The following is a 23,477-nucleotide window of genomic DNA, read 5'->3' as shown; positions in this document are numbered from 1 at the left end:
TTTGTTTGTTTTTTTGCTTTAATTTTGTTATTGTAGGTGAGATTTTAATATTAAACCATCAGTTGCCCCTGCGCAGCCATTTGGGGGGGGGGGGGGTTATGATGGTAACCCCTCCCTCCCCTTCAATAAAAAAAAATAAACAGTCACCAAATTCTATGAGTGTAGCCTAAGAGTTTTTGAGTTTAAACCCCCTCCATAGGTTTTTGAGTTTAAAACACACTCTTCAATTCAATATAAAGCTAAAATAAACCACAGTCACCAAATTCTATGAGCGCAGTAAAAAGGGGCACCCACCCCCTCCAGAGGATTTTGAGTTTGATGATAAGAGGAGTTTTGAGTTAAAAACTAAAATAAATTACAATAGTCAATCACCAAATTCTATGAGTGTAGCCATAGGGGATTTTGAGTCGGTTTCGAGTCTTCACCCCTCCCCCACCAGGATGATTTTGAAGATTTCTTCTTCTTCTTCGTTCTCATTATTATGTTGGAGCGTTCAGATGACCAATATATGACATGAACTGCGCAGTGGTTTCCAAATCAGGGAGCTCTCCATATAGTTTTCTTTCTATTGAGGTGTTTTGGGGCCAGTGTCTTCTACGGGCCTCTTGGTAAAGAGATCAGTTTTGGAGGACGTGGTTGGCATTCTCTGGTGATACTTCACATGGTTCCAATTTTGAGCTCCAGGTACATGAAGATAAAATTCCCCTTTTCGCTAAAAAAAAATCTAAAGCAAACTTCAGTCACCTAATTCCATGAACGTAGCCTAGAGGGGTTTTGAGGTTAACCCCCTTCCAAGAAAAGGAAAAGCAAAGCTACAATTACTTGATTCCATGAGCTTAGCCAAAAGTGTTTTTTAGAGGCCCTAGGCAAAATAAATTGCAGGCACCAAATGAAATAGAAAAAAAAAAAAATAAAGACAGGAAAAATAAAATTTTGCAATTTATTAAAAGTCCACCTGTATGATCTCTATATAAATTAACAAATAACTGAAACAGAGAGCAATTTCTGTAGCGTTCAAATAGCAGACCATAAACTTCATTAACATATTCGCTCAGATGACATAAATGTTCAACAAATTGTATTCTTTGATGGAAGCACAGGCTCAAATAAATTGTCTTTTCTTTTCAACGATTTTCTATCTCAATCAAATCTCCCTTAGCACGAATGTACTTCAAGCTAAAATGTTATTAGAGATTTTATCTAAGTTTTAACATTTGTTCACTGTGTGACACCCCTAGCAATTGGAGGCCCTAGTCAGCTTCTTAGTTTGCCTCTGCCCAAGACCAGCCCTTATCCTCCTCCCTCCAATAAATGAATTCAAACCAAACAATAGTTGCCAATCTCTACCAGTCTCTTGACTCCAGTAACAAAGTGGAGTGAATAGCAGATTTGTTTTTTGACCTACATTTTTTAAATTGATGAGTAGTAGGATAATGCAATGTAAAGACCTCAGAATATACAGAAAATAATGCTTGGCAGATCCCACTGGTGGAGGTTACCACCAGACCTCCTAGCTGGCATGGGCGGGGTATTTACTATCTTTCCACTAACTCCAGGAATAACCTATTCTAGGCTACAAAAGAATGAATGGATGTCAGAATGTTATTGAAGATTAGTTATGTACACACACATGTTGGGAAAGAACACACATATACACACACGAAAAAATCTTAACTACGCCCATACTGTTGATCTTGGTCACTGACTGCAGTGTCAGGATTTGCATCTGCAGAATCTGCTGGATCTATCAGGGCCCACTTTCACTTATGACCTCCTTCACCACAATTAAAACAAATAAATACTTCTCTCTTAACCATCATACTACATTCAAACTATTCAAGCTGCCTTATGCAGCCACTTCTTCAAGCCCATTGCAACAGAAAACAGGCATGCAGTACTTGGTCTACAAACTACTATATGGCAATGCATTAATAGCCAATAAAATTAAGTTCTTACAAGATACTTGACTAAAGAGGCCCAAAAGGCATGCTACTAAATGATTATTGAATTTCAGTTGCAAAATTTTTAAAAATTCAATTTTGCTATCACATTTCAGTCATACCTCTAAATGATGGTACTGAGTCATCATGTTTAGATGAAGATTATACATTATTTAAGACCTAAATGAGATGTTTATCTTGAAATAATAGGAAATATCAATGTGATTTAGACAAAATCAGGACATGAGTATGCATGATTCTAAAATTGCATTCAACCCTTAGTCCAAGACCAAGTTGATTTGGAAAATTGTCAAGCACTTAATCATAGTGCACATTAAGGATTTATTTATCAAAAACACTAAGTTTAAGGCTGTGATAGAAATAAATCAATTTTGATTGTATTATGCTGTAGGATTTATTTTATTTTTGTGTGTGACCCCACTTATATTTCTTGTGGGCTATCTCCTTTTTCTTTGGATTTGAGAGAGACTAAAATTTAGAATGAGTTGAGATTGAATATGTTCTTTCACTACATGCTTAAGCAACATATATGCTCTTTTGCTTACTAAGTGACACAATCACTCTTAAATACCTAATTACATCAAGTCTATATCATTTAAAACACTACTGGGGATTAGCTATAGTTGGAAAGATGTTTCCAACACAGCAGTTCCCACCTCTCCATGCAGCTTGGTTCAAAGAAATGTGTATATATATATATATATATATATATATATATATATATATATATATATATATATATATATAGATATATAGATATATATACATACTAGACCCGCAGGTCTTTATTTGCGTATTACTGTCGATATAGTCACTGAGAGTGTTTTTAAAACATTGAAACGAAATAATAATGTAATAAATAAAGCGAATGTGTAAATGTAAAAATAGTACGAATGAAGCCATCGAATCAAAATAGCTTATCTACTTAAATCCATTTTTTCAAATTAAAACATTTGCTTGTAGGCCTACATATGTTTGATTAAAATTTGAAATGAATAGACTTAATTTTGTATGTTCATGTGTTAAAGTATAAAGTAGATCTTGAGGTAGACATAGATCTAGATCTAGACTAATCTAGAGTTAAAAATTGGCTTTTATAGAGTTCATTCTGTGCTGTGTGAAGGCTTTTTCATGAATGAATATAGGCCTATCTCAACACGGCTACGCAGCTTTAGCGAACAGCGAACGAATGTATTAAAAATGCTTTAGAAAAACAAATTAGAATGTTAATTTTATTTAAATATGAAATGAATGGACTATAATTAGTATGTTCATGTGTTAAAGCATAAAACTATTTTTGTGAAAAGAAGTTTTATCATCTTAGAGTTCAATAAGAGTTTTAGACCTAGATATAGGAATAGACTCAGTAGAGAGATGTGTTAATGTGTAACCATTTGGTAATGTCTAATGAAAGAATGTGCATCGTGATATCTAAATTCGCAGATATAAATAACCAATTAATGTAAAAATGCCTTTGAAACACAAATTTGAAGGTTAATTTTTTAAAATAATTAAATCAATAAACTATATTTTGTATTTTCATGTGTCAAAAAAAAACAACTATAAGTGCAAAGTTGGTCTTTTTTTTTTTTTTTTTTTTTTGAGGGTCTTTAGTTTGTTTTAGGGCCACAATACATACACTATGATCTAAGTTGGTACCCAAGGAACATTTCTGCCAAGTTTTATCAAGATTGGTCAAGCGTTTTTTATTTCTATACAGGGACTTACATACATACATACATACATACGCCAAACATTCTGCTTTATATAATAGATCAGTGTATATCAGTGGTCTTAACCTTTTTTGGCCTACCGTTCCTTTTCGTATTTTTTCTATTAAAAAATCTGCCAGCGCCCCCTCCTAAGAAAAACACTTACAAAGAATCGTGAGAAGGCAAATATGAACAAAATGTCATCTATTTATTAATATTTATGCCGTCAATAACACTTATCCCGCATGGGAAATGATCGCATGCCAATGGCGATCTTCTTTGACGAGCTTAAAGTAGGATGGTGTTACAGATGTGCCCCCGTAAGCGCTATAAAGATCCACTCAGGCGCCATTTCCCCTCACTGGTATAGAGGAAAGTACTTGGCAGCAGATGGCCTCTGAGAAAGGCTGTTGGAGAGCTCTCACAAAAACTGCTGGACAGACATTTGAGACTCAAAGAAAAGCCATTATTGAAGACAGTCGCAAAAGATGGAAAGAAAACTTAGACTGCCAGCAGATAACGGCTTTGAAAGCTCAAAATTAGGGATAATATGCAAGTCACAACTGGGTTTGCGTAGTTATGTGAAACACTGCACTCAGCCTTAATCTTCGGAATCAAAGGTATTGCAAATAATTTACAGTGATAACACACAAAAATTAATCTCATTGTCATGACTTTCTTTCAAATCCTAAGAATAGTTCCCTTTTAAATTATTGAATATTAGGGCCTACTGTTTTAAGGTTTAATTGTAAATTTAGTTTTATTTTTTTAAATAAACATTATTATTGCTGACTTTACTACAAAATGAAATTAATTAAGTAATGGGAACCCTCTACCTCCTGCAGTCTGACAATATTAGAAATTTCAAGCTTTAAATTAGTCAAAGCAGGGTGAAGGTCTCCTCTAGTCGCTACTTCCAGTCTATTTCTTTGCTTATTCATTAAGTTTGTTACACACTAAATCTAGGCTAACCGTGTATGTCGATGGAAAAGCTAAAACATAATTCCATTTTCAACCAAAGTTTTGGAATTTTACTGACACATCTCTTTTATGCCTCCTATATTAACATACATTTTGCTGAAGACATAATTTTGTAAATCTATCTTTTCCTGTAACTCAATTTGAACAATGGTAACTGATGTTTAATAATTGTCATTTATATTTAATTTTTTAAATTTTTTATTTACATCCTAGAAGTATAGAGTATTGTTATGTGAATTGCAGATATTGGTGTCTTTAGGCAGTAATTCATTTGTTAACAAGCAATTTTGTGAATTGTAAAACTCTTTAAAATAGATTTAATATATCGATAAAAGAAAAAATGATATAATCAATGAAAGTGCATTTCTTTCCTAGCAGTCAGAGGTTGGTTTTAGTCATTTGCGTTAGATACGTACCATAAAAATATAATTTAACCTGCTTTAAGTAAGTTGTCGCCAACCGTTGAATCTTCCTGTTTCTCAAAAAAAAAAAAATTCAAAATTGTATTTAAGAGCATACCAAAATGAGCAATAACAAACCCATTTCGAGCGAACTTTAGTTAACAACAAGAGTTTAACATCTTTTTCATCATTTGTTGTTTTTTTTTATCTAGTGGCAATTCACTAAAACCCTTTTGTAACATTCCATTACATACCAGCGAGTTTTCATAACACTTTGTCAATGTTTTTTGCTTTAGAAAAAGGTTAAATTATTCTATTTGAATGTTAGCTTTAACATTTTTCTTAATTAACATTAACATATCAATATATTAACATATGTAGATAAAATAAACTGTAATCTAAAACGCGTATTACCTTGTTTGTTTATCAAATCATGAACGTTTATGTGCGCAAGATCTAAGAACACTAGATACCCTCCGATTTCAGCAAGAGTAAGAATTTTAAAATAGAAAATGGAATTCCCGAACTCAATTTCTAACGTTAAATTAGAAGCAAGCTAACTATAATTTGTCTATATTTAGTTTGCCAGCTTTAATTTTGAAGAATTTTTTATTTGTTTTGTTTCAGTGTTTAGTTTCTTCTTTCCCCCTTTATGCCCCTTACCACCCCCTATTGTGCCCAGCAGCCCCCTACCGCCCCTTTGGCTCCCAGTGCCCCCCAAAATCTCGAAAACGCCCCCCCCAGGGGGCAATAGTGCCCCCGTTGAAGACCATTGGTATATATATATATATATATATAATAAGACTTGTCTTTAAGTCTGAAGATAATGAGGAATGCAATATTTCTTGTGGCTACGCAGCCCCAGCCGTGACCTACATATTTTGCCACATCCAGGGCAAGCATTACCATTGGCCCCCTGTGGTCGATTAAAATCTTCTTTCATCGTCTGCGTCAGTCCTTGGCAGCGAATTTTCTTTTGGTCTCACATGTGTATCCGTGGCCTTTGCGAGTGACCTCCAGCTGTCTCGTTCTGAAGCTGCATGTACCAGGTGCTCTCTTCTATTACATCTAAGGCAAGTTAGCACCTAAGCTGGTCTTTAAAGCTTTGTCATGGGGCATCAAAATGGACTGCTGTTGGCATATGTTTGTCCTGCATACAGGATACATGCCCTGCCCAGCGTAACTGTCAGACCATAACAAGTCCCTCTATACTGACCATACCAGTGTTTCTAGTACAGTCTTGCCACCATATGTATGTTTGTCTCGAATAGAAATCAAAACCCTTAGATAAATTTTAAACTGTGTCTACAAACATCTGGACTTACCGAACACCTATGTAAGATTGCTCTTTATGGATTTCTCATCAGCTTTTAACACTATACAACTTCATTTACTCATTGAAAAGATGAAAGCGTTGCAGATTAGTCCATACATAATACTATGGGCTAATGAATTTTTGACCCAGAGAGCTCAGAGGGTTAGGGTAAACAATGTTATATCTAATGAACGCATAGTTAACACAGGGGCGCCCCAGGGGGCTGTAACATCGCCATTGTGGTTCATTTTGTACACCAATGATTTTCAATCCGATAGTTCTTGTTGCTCCTTCACAAAATTCGCTGATGATGCGGCTCTTCTTGCCCTGCTCTCAGAGAGCTCAGACGTAAATGAGTATTTCAAAGAACTAGAACACATTGAGGAATACTGTAAAGATAATTTTGTATTATTAAATGTAAAAAAAACCAAAGAAATGATAATCGATTTTCGTAGGGAAAAGAAGGAAAATGATATTGTTTCTGTAGCTGGAGAGACTATTGAAATTGTGCAAACCTTTAAATACCTTGGTACTATCCTAGACAATAAACTAAATTTTACTGCAAATACTGATTATATCAGCAAAAAAGGGCAGCAAAGATTACGACTACTAAGAAAACTGTCCTCGTTTAATGTTAGCGAAAAGGCCTTGGCTATGTTTTATCACGCTCACATCTGCAATATTTTAAGTTTCAATATCACTGCCTGGTATGGCAATCTGAGCATTAAAAATAAAAATAAACTTAATAGAATCCTAAATGCTGCTGGCAAAATCATTGGCAAAAAACAAACCCCATTTGGGCAGTTGTTTGAGACAAACATCTATAAAAAAGCTAACAAGGTCCTCGAAATAAAGAATCACCCTTTGTGTCAGGATTTTGTGATTTTACCATCACAAAAGAGATACAAGACACCGATAGCAAAGACAAACAGACACAAACACTCTTTTGTTCCCCTGGCAATCAAATCATTAAATAAGAACAATCTGGTATAAACTTTGTCACATGTAAATTATGAGTGCGTCTGGTGTGAATGTACACTTTGGTTTCTTATAGTTATAATGTTTTTTGTTTGGTGTAATGCACAAATTGTAAGACAAATTTCCTTACGGATAATAAAGATTATTATTATTATTATTATTATTATTAAATGTTGATAAAATTTGGCATACATTTTCATGGAAAAGTAACATATGTGAAGTAGCCCTAAAACAAACTTTATGTAAGACCCTCATAGAAAAAAAGTTGCCCAACTCTATAAAAGTATTATTAATTCATGGATCTAGGTTATATAGCTTTTGTTTTAATTGTTGGATATCTGCCATTAAATAAGTTTAAACACAAATAATTGTGTTCATGAATTTCAGACCAAAAACTGGTCATCAGGCTTGTAATTTAAAGGCCAAGGACACCTTCTGGTTCTGGCATCAAGGGCTTATTTCTGATAGTAGCTGTTAGTTCATAATTGAAATCTGAAGCATTATAGGCTCTGTAACAAAAGGGCATTGTAGTAGGCTTATAGGTGTCAGGTTTGTTGAATCCTGGCCTGGTACACAGTATGCGTCGTAATTAAAAAAATAATAATCATAACGAGAAGTTACTTGACACTCCCAAATTATTAAGAATATCATTATCAAATCTAGACACTTTACGCAGGAGCATCATTCGAGTTAACACGTTAGGAAAAGTAATTTTAACCGTAATATTAATTTACAGAGTCAGTATGCTGTCTTAGCATTATACATTCTAGCTTAACAATAGTTAATGTCTATCAATAAATTGAATGTCAAGGTCTAAATAAATAATGATACAACCTGGAAACATGGCATTCTACGGGACCTGGAGTTTATGGGGCTAAGGGGGCACCTTCCCTACATTGTGATGGAATTCCTAAAGGACCGGAGATTTCAGGGCAGCATTCTTTCAGTAACACTGTTTGATATTAAAGTAAACAGCATTATAAAGGCTCTGCCCACTGGAATAGAGTGCTCTCTGAATGTTGATGATTTTGTCATTTTTACATATGGCAAAAACATGAACATTTAGAAAGAAAATTACAATTATGTTTAAATATAGTTCAAAATTGGGCAAACGATAATGGTTTTAAATTTTCGGACTCCAAACCTGTTAGCATGCATTTTTTAAATTTTAGAGTAATCCATCCTGATTTATTTTTAGACCAAAAGAAGATCCTTGTTGTGAAAACTACTGAATTTTTAGGCCTTACCATAGATTCAAAATTTAATTCTCTTCCACATTAAGGAACTTAAGAAGAAATGCCAAAAGTCATTAAACATACTCAGATTACTCAGCAATACAGACTGGGAAGCTGACAAAGATACCTTCCTGCTGCTATATTGGAGTCTGATCCAATCCAAGTTAGACCATGGATCCATTTTATATGGAGCAGCTAGAAAACCATATCTAAAAATACTGGAACCCATACATAATGCTGCCCTGCGTCTCTGTCTCGACGCATTTCGTACATCACCCAAGTCTCCATGTGGAGGCTGGAGAACTCCCCATGGACATCAGAGTGAAAAAGCTTGCAATGCAATATATTGTCAAGCTAAAATCCAACCCCACGAACCCTTCTTTCGACTCCATATTTAACCCAACAGATGTAGAATTATACAATCGAAGGCCTAACGTCATACAGCTGTTTGGCCTTCGAATGAGAGAATCCCTCCAAAATTTAACCCCACTGTCACAGCTTTTTCTATTGAGATTGTTGAGATGTTACAAGATGTTACTGTAACATGCCGGGGATTCTGTAGATGTATTTCTAGATCTAAATAAGTCTTAGACATTCAATTAACGAAGATCTTTTTAATTCAAATACAGAACTTTAATTCAAAACAATAATATACAGTATGTACAGAAATAAAACTGTATCAGATGAATATCTTCTTTCAAAGCTCATTAACACAATATATTCAGATTAATACTAGATCTAATAAAATATAAGACTTGTCACTTTAAGTTACTACTCAAAACTAAAATATGTCTTATCTCTATGAAATTTCCTCCACAACTAAATTCTCTAGATCCTTCTCTATTCAATCGTTTTCTTCGCCCCACCCCAGATGCTTGCTTTAACCAATCCAATCATGCCCCGCCAGATGTTACGATGTCACCGGATGTGTGACGTCATAGGTTTCTCCATAGTCTAGCACATGGGGTTTTTCCTGCGCGTGAACTAAATCCTAAGTTTAATTTACCCTAAACTATGTTTATTTAAATTGATACGTGACACCCACCCATTGACCAAATCTCCAAAATAGGAATCCCACAGAACTCTCCTTGGGTTATAAATAAATTCAAACACACTACAAGTCCACTTTAGGGAACTGCAGGAGACCTATGGAAATTGTGTCACCATTTACACTGACAGATCGAAAATGGATGGAAAGGTCGCATGTGCCTGTTCTTTTGAGAACAAAACAATTTCCTTTTGGCCAAATTACATGCAATCTCACTTGCACTCATGGCCGTAAAAGCATCAAACAGAAGAAAGTTTCTCATATGCTCTGACCTCAAATCGGCATTGCAAGCTTTGGGGCAGATGAAGACTAACATTCCATTAGTCAGGGTTCGTAGCCACCTTGAAAACCTGGAAAACACTTTGAATTTCATATTAAATTCAAGGCCTTGAATAGAGTGAAGATAATTCTCTCACAGCTGTGAAAAGTCCGCGAATTTAGTGACTTAAATTATAGTCTAGATCTACTGTAGATTTAACGAAAATATTTCGCACACAGCTGTAGAAAAGCCAGTAGAGTTATTTTGGTTGTAATTTACTTAAAACAGATGGAAAGCAAGTCAACTGCTATAGTAAGAATGAACTTTTATTTTTACAAATCTATGTCAATTTAAGAAAATTTCTAACTTCAGATTGCAACAGTTTTAGCTGAATTACATCTCATATTTTAAAAAAGTTATTCTTCTGTAGTGCAAGCTTGTGTGTGTTTTCTAACGTATTAAAAAGTTGCATTTAAATGCTTAGGAAACACTAGAGATGAATTTTTTTTTTTTTTTGTTGAGGTATGATTTCAACTTATCAGCATACATTTTAATGTGGGTTTTTAAATTTAATATTTATATATATATATATATTGTTCTTTTTACATATTTATGTTATATGTATGTAAATATATATACATATATATTGCTTGCTATGGTGCGATGCATACCTTGAAAATTTAAAACTCTACCTTGAAAACCTGGAAAATACCTGGAAAATCATTCATGAAATTGGCTATGAACCCTGATTAGTACATAAAAGCCTAATGTTTTTAGACCAAATAACAACTGACCATAGGGATGTCACCTTCATCTGGATCCCCCTGCCATGTAGAAACGAAACGGCAGACAGAGAAGCAAACAGAGCACTAAATAAAGCGTTGTCAGGAACCCAAATTCCCTGCTCAGACCTGAGACAGAGTATAGCCTCTGTCACCTACCGGGAGTGGCAGGATCAGTGTGAGGCTGATAAACCCAACAAACTCAGACAGATTGTGTCAGATGTCAAGTGGCGGTCCACATCTAAGTTTCTGACAAGGCGTGTAAAGCACGACCATGTCCAGACTTAGTATTGGCCACACCTACATCACATACTCCTTGCACTGAAAATAGAGGAGCCCCCACTTTGTGAGTTCTTATCCTCATTGATTGCCCTAGATACCAGGATATTAGGGGGAAATATTTTAGAGTACACAACTTAAAAACACTTTTTGATAGTGTCAACCCTTGGAAGGTACGCGCTCTTGGCAAGATGGCTGCTCCCTGTTTACTGTAATCTATGGTCATACATTAAGTCTAAGAAAATGGAAACAACAGGCGTAGCGCCATTAAAAGATGAACATAACATAATACATAATGATAATGAAACTAAAGCAAACATTCTAAACAAATACTTTGCATCAGCATTCTCAGCTCCAGGAGACAAAGACATATTACTGAATTTGAACCAAGTAGACAACATAGAAGATATAGTAGTACAAGAAAATGGAATTCAAAAACTATTAGCCAACACCAAACCAAATAAAGCTTCTGGACCTGATGGTATTCCAGCTAGATTACTCAAAGAACTAAGTAATGAGCTAGCCCCAGTATTCAAAATACTCTTTCAGGCTTCACTTAACCAGGGCAGAGTACCAAAGGACTGGAAAGAAGCTAATGTAAACTTTACAAAAAAGGAGAAAAATCTGACCCAGGGAACTACAGACCAGTATCACTTAGCATCACATGTAAAATCCTAGAACACATAATATGTAGCAACATCATAAACCACTTAGACAAACATAATGTCCTCACACCATACCAACATGGCTTTAGGAAATATAGATCATGTGAAACACAACTAATAGGACTAATTGATGATTTTTCAAAAGGTTTAGATAATAGTGAACAAATAGATGCTATCTTACTAGATTTTTCTAAGGCTTTTGACAAAGTTCACCACCATAGTTTGCTTAAAAAATTAAAATATTTCGGCATTAATGGTCCACTGCATCAGTGGATTAAAGACTTTCTGATAGGGAGAGAACAAACTGTAATAATAAATGGCTCTAAATCAACACCGATAACAGTAAACTCAGGTGTACCTCAAGGTACAGTCTTGGGTCCACTACTATTTTTAATTTACATAAATGGTTTACCAAATTGCATTAGTTCAGGAAAAAAGTCAGATTATTTGCAGACGATTGCATAATATATAGAACAATAAAAACAACACAAGACACAGATATTTTACAAAGAGAATTAGATGAATTACAGAAATGGGAATCAAATTGGAGCATGTCTTTCCACCCAGAAAAATGTCAGTTGTTAAGAGTAACAAAAAAACTAAAACAAATTAATTCCACTTATCTTATTCATGGCAAACCAGTATCACAGACTAAAAACGCAAAATACCTAGGTGTTATAATAAATGAAAAACTATCATGGAATCCACATATTGATGAAACTACAAAAAAATCAAACAAAGCATTAGGATTTATTAAAAGAAATTTCTATAAATCAAATAAGAACATAAAACTAAAATGTTACTTAACCTTGGTTAGGCCAATAATAGAATATGCATCCACCGTTTGGGACCCCTCAACTCAAGAAAACATTAAGAAACTGGAACAGACACAAAATAGAGCAGTGAGATTCATAACAAACGAATATTCACATTTGACTAGAGTAACACCTTTAGTAAAATCACTAAATTTAGAAAGCCTTCAGGACAGAAGACTCAAAAGTAAAGTAGCAATTATACATAAAACACTGAACCATAATCTTCAAATACAAAAACAAAATTTAATAAAATACTCTGAAAGACACAAAGATAAAGGCACATTCCTCGTCCCATATGCTAGGACAAATTTGTACAAATACTCCTTCTTCCCTAGTGCTATTAGAGCATGGAATGGGTTGCCTGAGCTAGCCAGGAAAACCAGTGACTTGGCAGAATTTAAGTCATTGGTTAATATGCATGACTAAATGCATGACGCGTAGGACGTAATCATCTTCTTTTTTGAAGTAACGTCTGTATTATATAAGATGAGATAAGGTACTGGGCTTTGTCAGGGAGGTGGGGTTGTCTACGAAGATTTGATTTGTGATAGGGCAAAGAAATTGTGAATATATATTTACAACAAATTTTTATTATATTAATAAATTTTTACTATCTTAACTGTGAATAGACCTTGTTTTTAATGACTTCACTGTATAAAATTTAGCTCTTGGATATAAAGGGAGAATAACCCTTAAGGGATTATGGGCACGACATGGCCTAAATTGTGCCGGTGTGCTGAATACCCAAAATATTAAATAACATATCACTAAATAAATAAAATAAGGAGTAGGGAGTGTTTAGCTCTCCCTTTATTAAAGATACTACTGGTCTTGTCTTGTAGGCTAATATATACACAAATCTGAGATTTGTATTTTTATTTAAAAAATAATTATTTACTGGCTTACTGGGCTATAAAATCTTGCAGTTTGTGTTCTGTGTAGCGAAAGGTCACTCTTTGTGGCGTTCTATTTGAGATTTATATCCAAGTAAGAAAACTCTGCACTCGTGTAGAGGTGTGGCCTGTAGTGTGACTTATAGTCAAAATGATTGAGATTTTTCTCCAAATAAGCATACTCATTGTCCTGTTACCTATGTAGAGGTGTGGCTTGAAGTCCAGCCCCCTAATTAGGATTTACTACCAAGTAAATAAGCTCAGTTCCCTCGTAAGGTGTGATCTCTAGATAGTGTCAATTTGCTGATATTAAGCCTACGACCATGGTATTTGACTTGTGGTCACCTGTCTATCAATGAACTCAATGTGATGGACTAAACAAATAAAAAGGGGGTGGGAGTTGTTCATCTCTACCTCTGGAGATATACCATTTCAAATTGACCATGACATTGCTATTATCTAGATTAATTATTTTATAATTTTTTGTTTACCTTAAATATTTATACAATTAAAAAAATTTTTAACCTGATAACTATCTTTTAAAACAAGTTTGCATGTTTAGAATTGTCAATAATTCAGTTATGTGTTATTAGATGTATTCAATGTATAGGAAGTTAAGTATAATTTTAATTACAATAACTGTATGTTTATTAGAGAAAATTTTTTTTTCTTTTGTGTTATAATTATATTGATCCCTAGGTTCAGCCTAACAGACATACAGTCGTACATAAAGTAATAAATTATGTGGATGATGATTAAAAATAAAAATGTTAATTTAATGATATTTACTGAATGATATTGACATGAATGATGTGGATAATGATTAATTAAAGTTTGATATGAAGATAATAAATCATAATTACATTAATGTACTATGCACCTTTTATGATGTTGTATAACAACAATGACAAGACACTGACAGTGTAACAACAACGTTTCACAACTTGCACCAAAGATTCTTCACTATAACAAGATATTCCGGAAACTGTCAATGCAACATCAACTCTTCCAATGGCAATCAAGGACTGTCATGAACTTCTAAACGTCAGCACTGGCAATGGTGATAACTACTCTATCAAGGGTAACACCAGTACTAAAAATATAAACCCAATGTAAAAAAAAACAACTCATCCTAAACAGGGGCAAAGAGTCTTATTCAAAATAGAATAACTCCAAGGCTAAGGCTGTCCAGTAGCATAAAACCAAGAAATATTCGAGACCTAAGATGGCAAATGGCAACCCAAACTTAGAGCTGTCAATTGACATCACAATAGCTCATGACAAAAGCGACAAGGAAAAACTATACTACACAAATAAATTCAATTACAAAATGATGTCATCACACCTAAAAGAAAAGTGCTGTGTATTGATTATCTCCAAAGAAAAAAGTGGCAGTCTCAATTGTGTACATTTTTTTAAATATACAGTTAAAATCTACACAAAAGCTAACTGTAACAAAAAATGACATTTGTAATATGTATCATTAATTATTGAATTCTTCCTTACATTTTGTGTATTTCAGACTATATCCCACGAAGTCAAAGAAATAGTGCCATTTTGTCCAGTGAGCCTAGTTCATCTATCACATCTAGTCAAAGTTTACTAAGAACATCATCATTACGTACAAATCGGGTTAGAAACTGTGAAACTGACTCTATACAAACTCCAAAAGCTGAGGAGGAATCCAGAAATGATGACAGTAAGATAGTATTTCTAGTTACCAGTTCTTTTAAACAAACAAAATAACAAGAGTAGGTTTTATTCAAAACAGTTTCAATACTACAAGACTATATAATACTAAAAGTATAAAGTAGCCAAGAAATAGCTTTTGCATTCCAGAATCATTCACCTTCAACATCACCAAGGAAGAATCCATTGATATCTCTATATGTAATTCTCTTCATCGCACAACCATGCGGGACAGCACACACACACGCTGACTCTCTAACCCTCCTCCCATCTGTGCCCTCCTTCGCTCTCCAGGCATGCGCAACAGTGTGTACCCACAGCATTGTGTACCTCAGTCGCTTTGGTATCTCCTACAGTCGTCATGTTGCCTTTCCATTGTTCTCTTCGATTCTGGCTGGGATATTTTAATAGTCCCATTCATGTGTCGTGCACACCTAATATGTGCTATGTAAACACACCATGATTGGACAGGCTACATGAGGCTCTATGTGGGGGACAGAGATGCCTACATGCCAAAATGGAAATGTGTATTCCCAGACCTGGAGATGTGCATTTTGAGGGGCAAATGTGTATTTTTCTAAATGTAAAGAAATATAGGCCTACTCAGGAAAGACTAAAAATCATTCTTGAAATGAAGCAATCCTAAAGTTATCACAACATAAAGTTATACAAGACATTTTGTAAATTTATCAAAATATTTACACTTTTTGTCTTTGTCATTTATAATAGACTTTTCTAGAATATGTTAGAATACTGCCATTCTTGTCACTTTGTAATGATTTTATGATCATAATACCTCTAGTGTTTTCTACATTTCATAATATCGGCAACAAAAAATTCATTAAAAAAAGAAAAGGAAATTTTTGTTACAAGGGAAATTAGACTTCAACCAGATGTAATGGTTTGCTTAATCTGATCAGTGCCATCTAATTCTATAAAAGTAGTTGTGTTTATAGGCAATTTCTTTACAAGGTATCCTGAAACTGGAAATATTTTATCACATTTTGAAAGAATTGGCAATGAATTGGCAATTTCCAGAGTTGGCAATGAAAGCTTTGCGACCTATACTATCACTAATAACAAACATTTTAAAGATTTTCTTTTTCCTAATTAGTCAATGAACTTATTCTAGAAAAGATTTCCAGGTCTGGGAATACGCATTTCCATTTAGGCATGTAGGCATCTCTGCTGTCCGGTCTTGGGCTATCTCCTCTTACATACTTTGTTCGATGCCTGTGGTTCTCATGTCTCCCTTACAGACATCTCAGTAGGTTAGACTTGGGCGGCCCTTGAGCCTGAATCCCTCTGCAAGCTCAGCTTATAGTATGTCTTTAGGGATTCTTCCATCCTGCATGTCAGTGACATGACCGAGTCAGTGTAGTCTTCTCTGTGCATATAGGCCTGTTTCAGAATGTTGGAGACATGACCCCTTCAGGGGATGCACATTATATGTCGCAAGCAGCGTAAGTGGAAGCTATATGTGTGTATATATTTATATGCACACACACACACACACATATATACCTACACACATACAAATTGCATTAAGAAAACTTAGCCACCGGCTCTGTCTACATATAAATAACTTTTTTCTCTCCTAATTTTTTTCCCTTAGGTTCCTTAGAAAAAAAAGATGAAAAGAAAGAATCTTCTTCTATTCGTTCTCGAAGACAGAGAAGGGAAAGGCGATCAACTGGAATAGTCTATGATAATGAAGTGAGCATTTTGTTTCATTTCATGAAGAATATAAAGGGTTTTTAATTATTCATATCAACCTAAAATTTATTTGACATTATTTTCGGATAATCTTGTTGGCATAGATCAGGGACCTTAGACATCAATTGTTTTGTTCAACCATTGCACAGTCAGATATATAAACATGGACTCTTTACAGCTATGTTTCTCACCAATGAACTTTCTGCTTTCTTTCTAACTCTAACTTTTTTTGTCCAGGAAGGAGAGCTAAGCAAAGAGAATAAACCTGAAGAAGATAAATCTGATGTGAGTACATACTTAGACAAAATTTCTTGTACAAGACTGTTAAATAGTTATCCCTACTTCAATATTTTGTTCTTTTCTTTCTAGTTTTCACAAGAAATTTTTTGAAGAATACGTTTCACTTTCATAGAAAGAAACATTTATGATCCAGTTTATCTTATCTTACACATTTACAGACATGCTTAAAAAAAGAAGATAATAACATGCCACCTGTATCTATAAGTTAATCTAGCTGTGTATGATTAGAGACTCTCAAGTCATTGGTTTTACTGGCAGATTCTGGCTTCCTGTTACATGCTCTTATGGAACTAGGGATTAAGGAGCATATGGGATAAGAATTGTTCCTCTGCTGTGTCTCTGAGTATTTTATTAGCCTTTATTTGGATTTGTAATGGATATAAGCACTCCACTACCTATTAAATGCTTCCTAAAAGCATGTGTCTCAAATAGCCTCTGACAACCACTCCAACTCCTGGCCTTCACAGGTAGCTCATATATTGAGTCTGGCGCAACTGTTTTTACTAACAGGAGAAGGGGCTAAGACAAGTAACTGGCACCTAAACCAGTAAGCTTCAGGCAGGAGGGCCTCGTTAGCCATGGCTGACTACCCACCTAAGAGAAGGAAAATTCTGAATTCAAACCATAGCTGCAAGACCTAAACATGGGAAAGGCTTTGGAAGTCAACCCTGAGGAAAAACAGGAGTGGAAACCCTTATGCAATTAGTCTACTCCCTGACAGAACCTGGGACACTGCTGGCTACAAACTGTATAGGCACTTGCCATTCCTTTAGATAGGTCATCTTATGGTCTTATTTGATTTGTAAAAGATTAAGCAGAACACTATACACTAGTTTCTTAAGTATCAACTGAGTTCACAAATAAATCTGAAGGGGTGAACAAAAATGTCCTTTTTTTTATTCAAATAATGGATTTGATTGTAAATCTGCTCTTTCAATCTTTAAAAAAGTTGCTGATTGCACTTTTACTAACATGTCTGATCCATACATCTTTTGTAAAAATTGGTTATTCTGCCATAAAAAAAAAATTAGCATTAAAATGAATTTTAAATCTTCTTAAGTACTGTTATTAAGTCAAAGATTTTTTTTCTTTAGTCTTTTCTTTGTCTCACCAAAACAAGAACCTTGAAAGAATTTGAACTAAAAACAAAAGTATATATTCCATTCCAGTTTATCTACTTATGAACTTAATTTAAAATATGATATGGAGAAGTTTAGGAGTTAAGGATTAATATTGTTGATTGTATTGAATATTTATGATGCGCAGGACGTAATCATCTTCTTTTTTTGAAGTAATGTCTGTATTATATAAGATAAGATAATTTGTAATCTTCATATGTTTTAAGAATATCTCAACTATCTCAAAATGTTTTATCTTCTATCTGAACAAATATGGGACTAAATAAGAAGCTGTTAGCCTCATTATTATTATTATAGCTTTTATATAGTGCTACTTTCATGCTTATATCATGCTCAGAGCGCTTTTGGTCCAATCTCATTTGTGGACCAGTGGGGGGGAGGAGGTATCTAGGAGTTGGTTTTCCATGCTGCCTTTAGGCGCTCAGTAAACACAACTCTGCCCGAGTCGGGTGTCGAACCTCGAGCCCCCTTCTAGGTAGCCAAGCCAAGTTCAAGCGCACTTGGCCTCTCGACCACGCTTGAAGCTATATTTTTAGGTGAAATAATTTGTTTGTATAAGTAACAAAAGCTGTGATGAAACACAATAAATGGAATGATAGTGCATAGTTATATCATGAACATCATCTTCTTATTTTATAAAATACAGATGTTACTTCAAAAAAGAAGATATTTACGTCCTAAGCGTCATGCATCTAGTCATGCATGTTTACCAATGACTTAAATTCTGCCAAGTCATTGGTTTTCCTGGTTGGCTCAAGCAGCCATTGCTCTAATAGCAGTAGGGAAGAAGGAGCATTTGTACAAATTTGTCCTAGCATATGGAATGAGAAATGTGCCTTTATCTTTGTGTCTTTCTGAGTATTTTATTAGGTTTTGTATTTGAAGATTATGGCTCATTGTTTTATGTATAATTACTTGTTAACTATTAAGTTTTCTATCCTGAAGGCTTTCTAAATTTAGTGATTTTACTGAAGATTTTACTCTAGTCAAATGTGAATATTCGTTTGTTATGAATCTCACTGCTCAATTTTGTGTCTGTTCTTGTTTCTTAAAGTTCAGGGGCCCCAAACAGAGGATGCACATATTATATTATTGGCCTAACCAAGGTTAAATAACATTTTAGTTTTATGTTCTGTTTGATTTGTAGAAATTTCTTTTAATGAATTCTATGTTTGATTTTTTATTAGTTTCATCAATGTGGATTCCATGACATTTTTTCACTACGTATTTTGCATTTTTAGTCTGTGTTAATGGTTTACCATGAATAAGATCAGTGGAATTTATTTGTTAAAGTTTTTTTTTTGTTACTCTTAATAACTGACATTTTTTGGGTGGAAAGACATGCTCCAATTTGATTCCCATTTCTGTAATTCATCTAATTCTCTTTGTAAAATTTCTGTATCTTGTGTTGTTTTTATTGTTCTATATATTATGCAATCATCTGCAAATAATCTGACTTATGTTCAAGTAGCATGCATGTTATACAAATGTCATTAATTACATATATGATTATTAGTAATAGAAACACAATTATTTATACAAGATAAAGAAACCTTAGCCACATAAGAATAATTGCAGGACCCAACCACTCAATTATAATTACAATATTGACCTAACCCAATAATAATTTTAGATCTACCTCTTATCACTAGTACATTGTAAAGACACAAAGTACTAAGAACAGCTCTACAAATCTAGAGTTTCCAAAATAATGAATAATTAGATTGATAGTTATACTTATCCTAAGCACAACAAACAATACTGTTCCCCACCGAGAAGACATCTTGTAAGACGTTTTGTTGACTTTTTTTTGTCACCCAAAAGTTCTGAATAGAACAGTGTATGAGAGTGTAGAGAAATTTGACCATTCTAATATAAGAAAGGCAAAATTAATGGAGACATTTTGAAATGTCAAATTGATATCATTGCAGATCCTTCTTATGAGAATGGTATATGCTAATATGTAATTGGTAATAATTTCATTTTACTTGGTTAATATTTAAACATCAAATTAAAACTACAATGAAAATACATTTTTTGTCTCTTAATAAATAAATTGACCAGTTGCGCCCCCACCTCTCCATCAGGCTATCTCACCAGGACGCTCACAGTTTGAGAAATGATGTTGCCCATAATCCATATTTGCATAAGAAAAGACACCATTAAGCAATATAAATGTTACTTATAATGTTAAGTAGCAACAGAAGTATTGTTGATGCCAATGATATCAAAGTTCATTGTTTCCATCAGCTTCTTCTCTATGCTTAGTAATAACCAAACGTTCCTGTCCATAGAAACTCTCAAAAAGGTTATAACTAGTTTTAGTTGATTTGATATTTTATGTAGTGTTTTCATACCCATTTTTGGTGCCTAATACCATTAAAAATATAAATCTAGATCTATTATCATTTCGCTACATGTAAAAGGAGAGATAAAAGATTACAGTTAATAAAACCAAATTGACATTTCTTTTTACTTAGAGAACAAAATACCAAAAATAAATGTAGAAAGGGGAACGTCAATATGGCATTCAATTGGGGCCTTTCGAAAGTGCATTTTTTTTCTCTAGGCCTGAAACTGATGGTATGAAGAAATGTAATCGTTGTCTAATACTGTACATTGCTTGCATTAAGATTAAAAGTTTACATTTAAAAAAAAAAAAACTAAACTAAAAGAGGAGGTGAGTCGAATTATAATAGGGCCCTATAGATTGAATTGAGAAGCCGAAGAAAATTCATTTGAGTGTATGTATGTGTCGGGCTCATAATGGAGCGGTTGTTCCAAATCTAGTCCAAAGTCTATTTCGGAGAAATTACGATGTGCAGGTTAAAAGAAAACAAAATTATTTTTTTTTTTGGGGGGGGGGGGCAGAGAGCGAATTAGAGCTAGACAGACAGACAGAAAAGGAAATAGAGAGCGGACAGAAAAGGAAATAGCGGACTGTACAATTTCATTGAAAGAGATACACTAATTCACGGCTTAGAAAAGTATGTTAGCTTGATCGTTAAAATGTGGCCCTTTAATTACAATTCAAGAAGAGAAAAGAAGGGGATGTTCCTGCTATAATTATCAATACAAAGCCTGGGAACAAATCAACAGGCGCAGTTGTGTGTAGGCCTACTACTAGTTAAGTCTGTGTCTCCTGGGGCTAAGAATGCAAAGTATTTATTTAGGATGTTAGCTTTAGTTTCATTATCATTATTTGTTATCTTCTCCTTTCGTTCATACAAGTAATCAGATTCATAAAGGAGGCATTGTTGTTTTTTGTTTTTTTTTTAAAGTAACGCCAAACTCACTGGCCGCATCGCGAAAACTCGAGGTCGACCGTTTTATTGGTTTGAAAATGTTTCATTATCAAAAATTAATTTTGGCTAGAATGTTTTATGAAATTTCCAAATGACGTCAAATGAAAAAATCTTGACACCGCTTACGTCACTAGGCTTACTCTAAAACCAAGAACAAGTTTTAATGAATCAAATATCAGGTGACCGAGCCTCGCTCGGATGAATAATTTGTTAAGGAAGAATATATACCCGAAGTCATTTTGGGAATATTGTTGTAATTACGAAAATGAACGATCGGGTAAAGACTATCAATCCGAAAAGTTGCTTTTTCGTTCTGTCAGTTCTCAATGTAGGCCTAATTGTACATGGCGATTAGAATAGAAAGTCCCCCCCCCCCCCCCCAACAGTAGGCCTATAGAAAACCACAGCTCACGTCTTAACGTTTTACATTGCTTCTAGGCTTGGAAGAAAGTTTTTGCAGTGTAACTTCTAAAATGGTTACTTTCTGATGTTTAATATTGCAATTAATATATTCATTATGGCTCTGAGACATGGACACTTTACAGAAAACAACTAAGACTTCTTGAGTGCTTTCATCAAAGATGCTTGCGCTCCATCATGGACATACGGTGGCAGGACCGCACTACAAACAGCGATGTCCTTGCCAACGCCGGTATGGACAGTATAGAGGGACTTCTTATAGTCCGACAGTTGCACTGGGTAGGGCACCTATCCCGTATGGGAGACGAACGATGCCAAAGGCAGTCTTTTTTTTGGTGAGCTAAAAGGTGGTTGACGAAACAGAGGCGCCCCACGGAAACACTTCAAAGACCAGCTTAGGCGTCAACTTTCCTTGGCTGACATAAAAGAGAGCACCTGGTTGTATGCGGCCTCCGATAGAGAGACAGCTGGAGGTCACTCACGAAGGCCACGGGATACACATTTGAGACCAAAAGAAAATCTGCTGCCGAGGACAAACGCAGACAGCGAAAAGAAAATGTAAATCGACCACCTGCGGACAATAGTTATGCTTGCCCTGGATATGGCAAAATATGTAGGTCACAGCTGGGGCTGCACAGCCACAATCTTCGGACTCGAAGACAATGCTAAATCTCTACGTTATAGTGTAAAACGTGCACCTAGTAACAAAGTAAATTTTTTCCCTTTGAAACTTAAAAACATCCGCGTTAGTATTATAAAGAATCGTTATTGTGAGGAATCTCTGTTACTCCGACAACCTCTCAGCTTACTAAAAAAAAAAAAAGATTGCCAAAAATATGTTCGTCCCCCATACGGAATAAGTGCACTGCAAAGCGTGACTGTTGGATTTAAAGAAGTTCATACCATTTTGCAAGAATATCGCTGTTTGTATTGCGGTCTTTGGTGAAGTTGTTTAAGAAGTCTTAGTTGCTTTCTATAAGGTACTCAGGTCCACACAGAGGGGTTGAGAGAATCACTGGTTGACACTGATTTTTGTAGACAGGCGGAGCGATTTATTTCGCCACACTCTCGCTTGGAGGCGTCCAAAGCACGACTATCCCTGATCACATATCAACCTCTCTTTAAAGCAATGCATCATTTGATACTATGCTTCCCAGATAATGTGAAGTTATCTACCACTTTAAGGGATGTCTATGCGCGGTGATCTTTGAGCTGAGTAAGTTTTATTGGGTGACTTCTGGAACATGACTTCTGTTTTACTGAGGTTTATAGGTTAACCAAAAAAAGCAGCATCGTGATGAAAATTCGCGAGCTGGATATCATCAGGGCCAGCCTTATGCCTATGCTGCCGCAGTGGACCCCGAAGGTTCAAATGCCCCGCGCTAATTCTGGGTGTAAATTATTAAATTAAACCATTATATTATTAAATTAAACCATTATAATTTATAATAGGGTTCCCGTGGTCTCCTTGTTTTCAAGGAACTCATGGAAATCTCCTGAAACTCATAAAAATGTCCTTAAAATGACAAAATTGTCATTTTGGGATGTCAATCAATATGGTAAACGCCATTCCTACGCGTGATA

General features: G+C 34.8%; 1 protein-coding gene across 16 annotated transcripts in view; it reads left to right on the top strand.

Moving 5' to 3' along the window:
• Positions 1-23,477, top strand: part of LOC106067201 (protein phosphatase 1 regulatory subunit 12C-like) — a 110,531-nt gene that overhangs the window by 51,800 nt on the left and 35,254 nt on the right. For all 16 annotated transcript variants that reach the window (XM_056032727.1, XM_056032726.1, XM_056032736.1 and 13 more), the window contains 3 exons: positions 14,847-15,023; positions 16,629-16,729; positions 16,967-17,014. In XM_056032727.1, the coding sequence (XP_055888702.1) occupies positions 14,847-15,023; positions 16,629-16,729; positions 16,967-17,014 (326 nt within the window). The remainder of the gene's footprint in view (positions 1-14,846; positions 15,024-16,628; positions 16,730-16,966; positions 17,015-23,477) is intronic.

Source organism: Biomphalaria glabrata, chromosome 6, assembly GCF_947242115.1.
Source record: "Biomphalaria glabrata chromosome 6, xgBioGlab47.1, whole genome shotgun sequence".
In the NCBI taxonomy this organism is placed as follows: Eukaryota; Metazoa; Mollusca; class Gastropoda; family Planorbidae; genus Biomphalaria; species Biomphalaria glabrata.
Note: the sequence above shows the minus strand (reverse complement) of the source record. Positions and strands in the feature narration are given on the sequence as shown.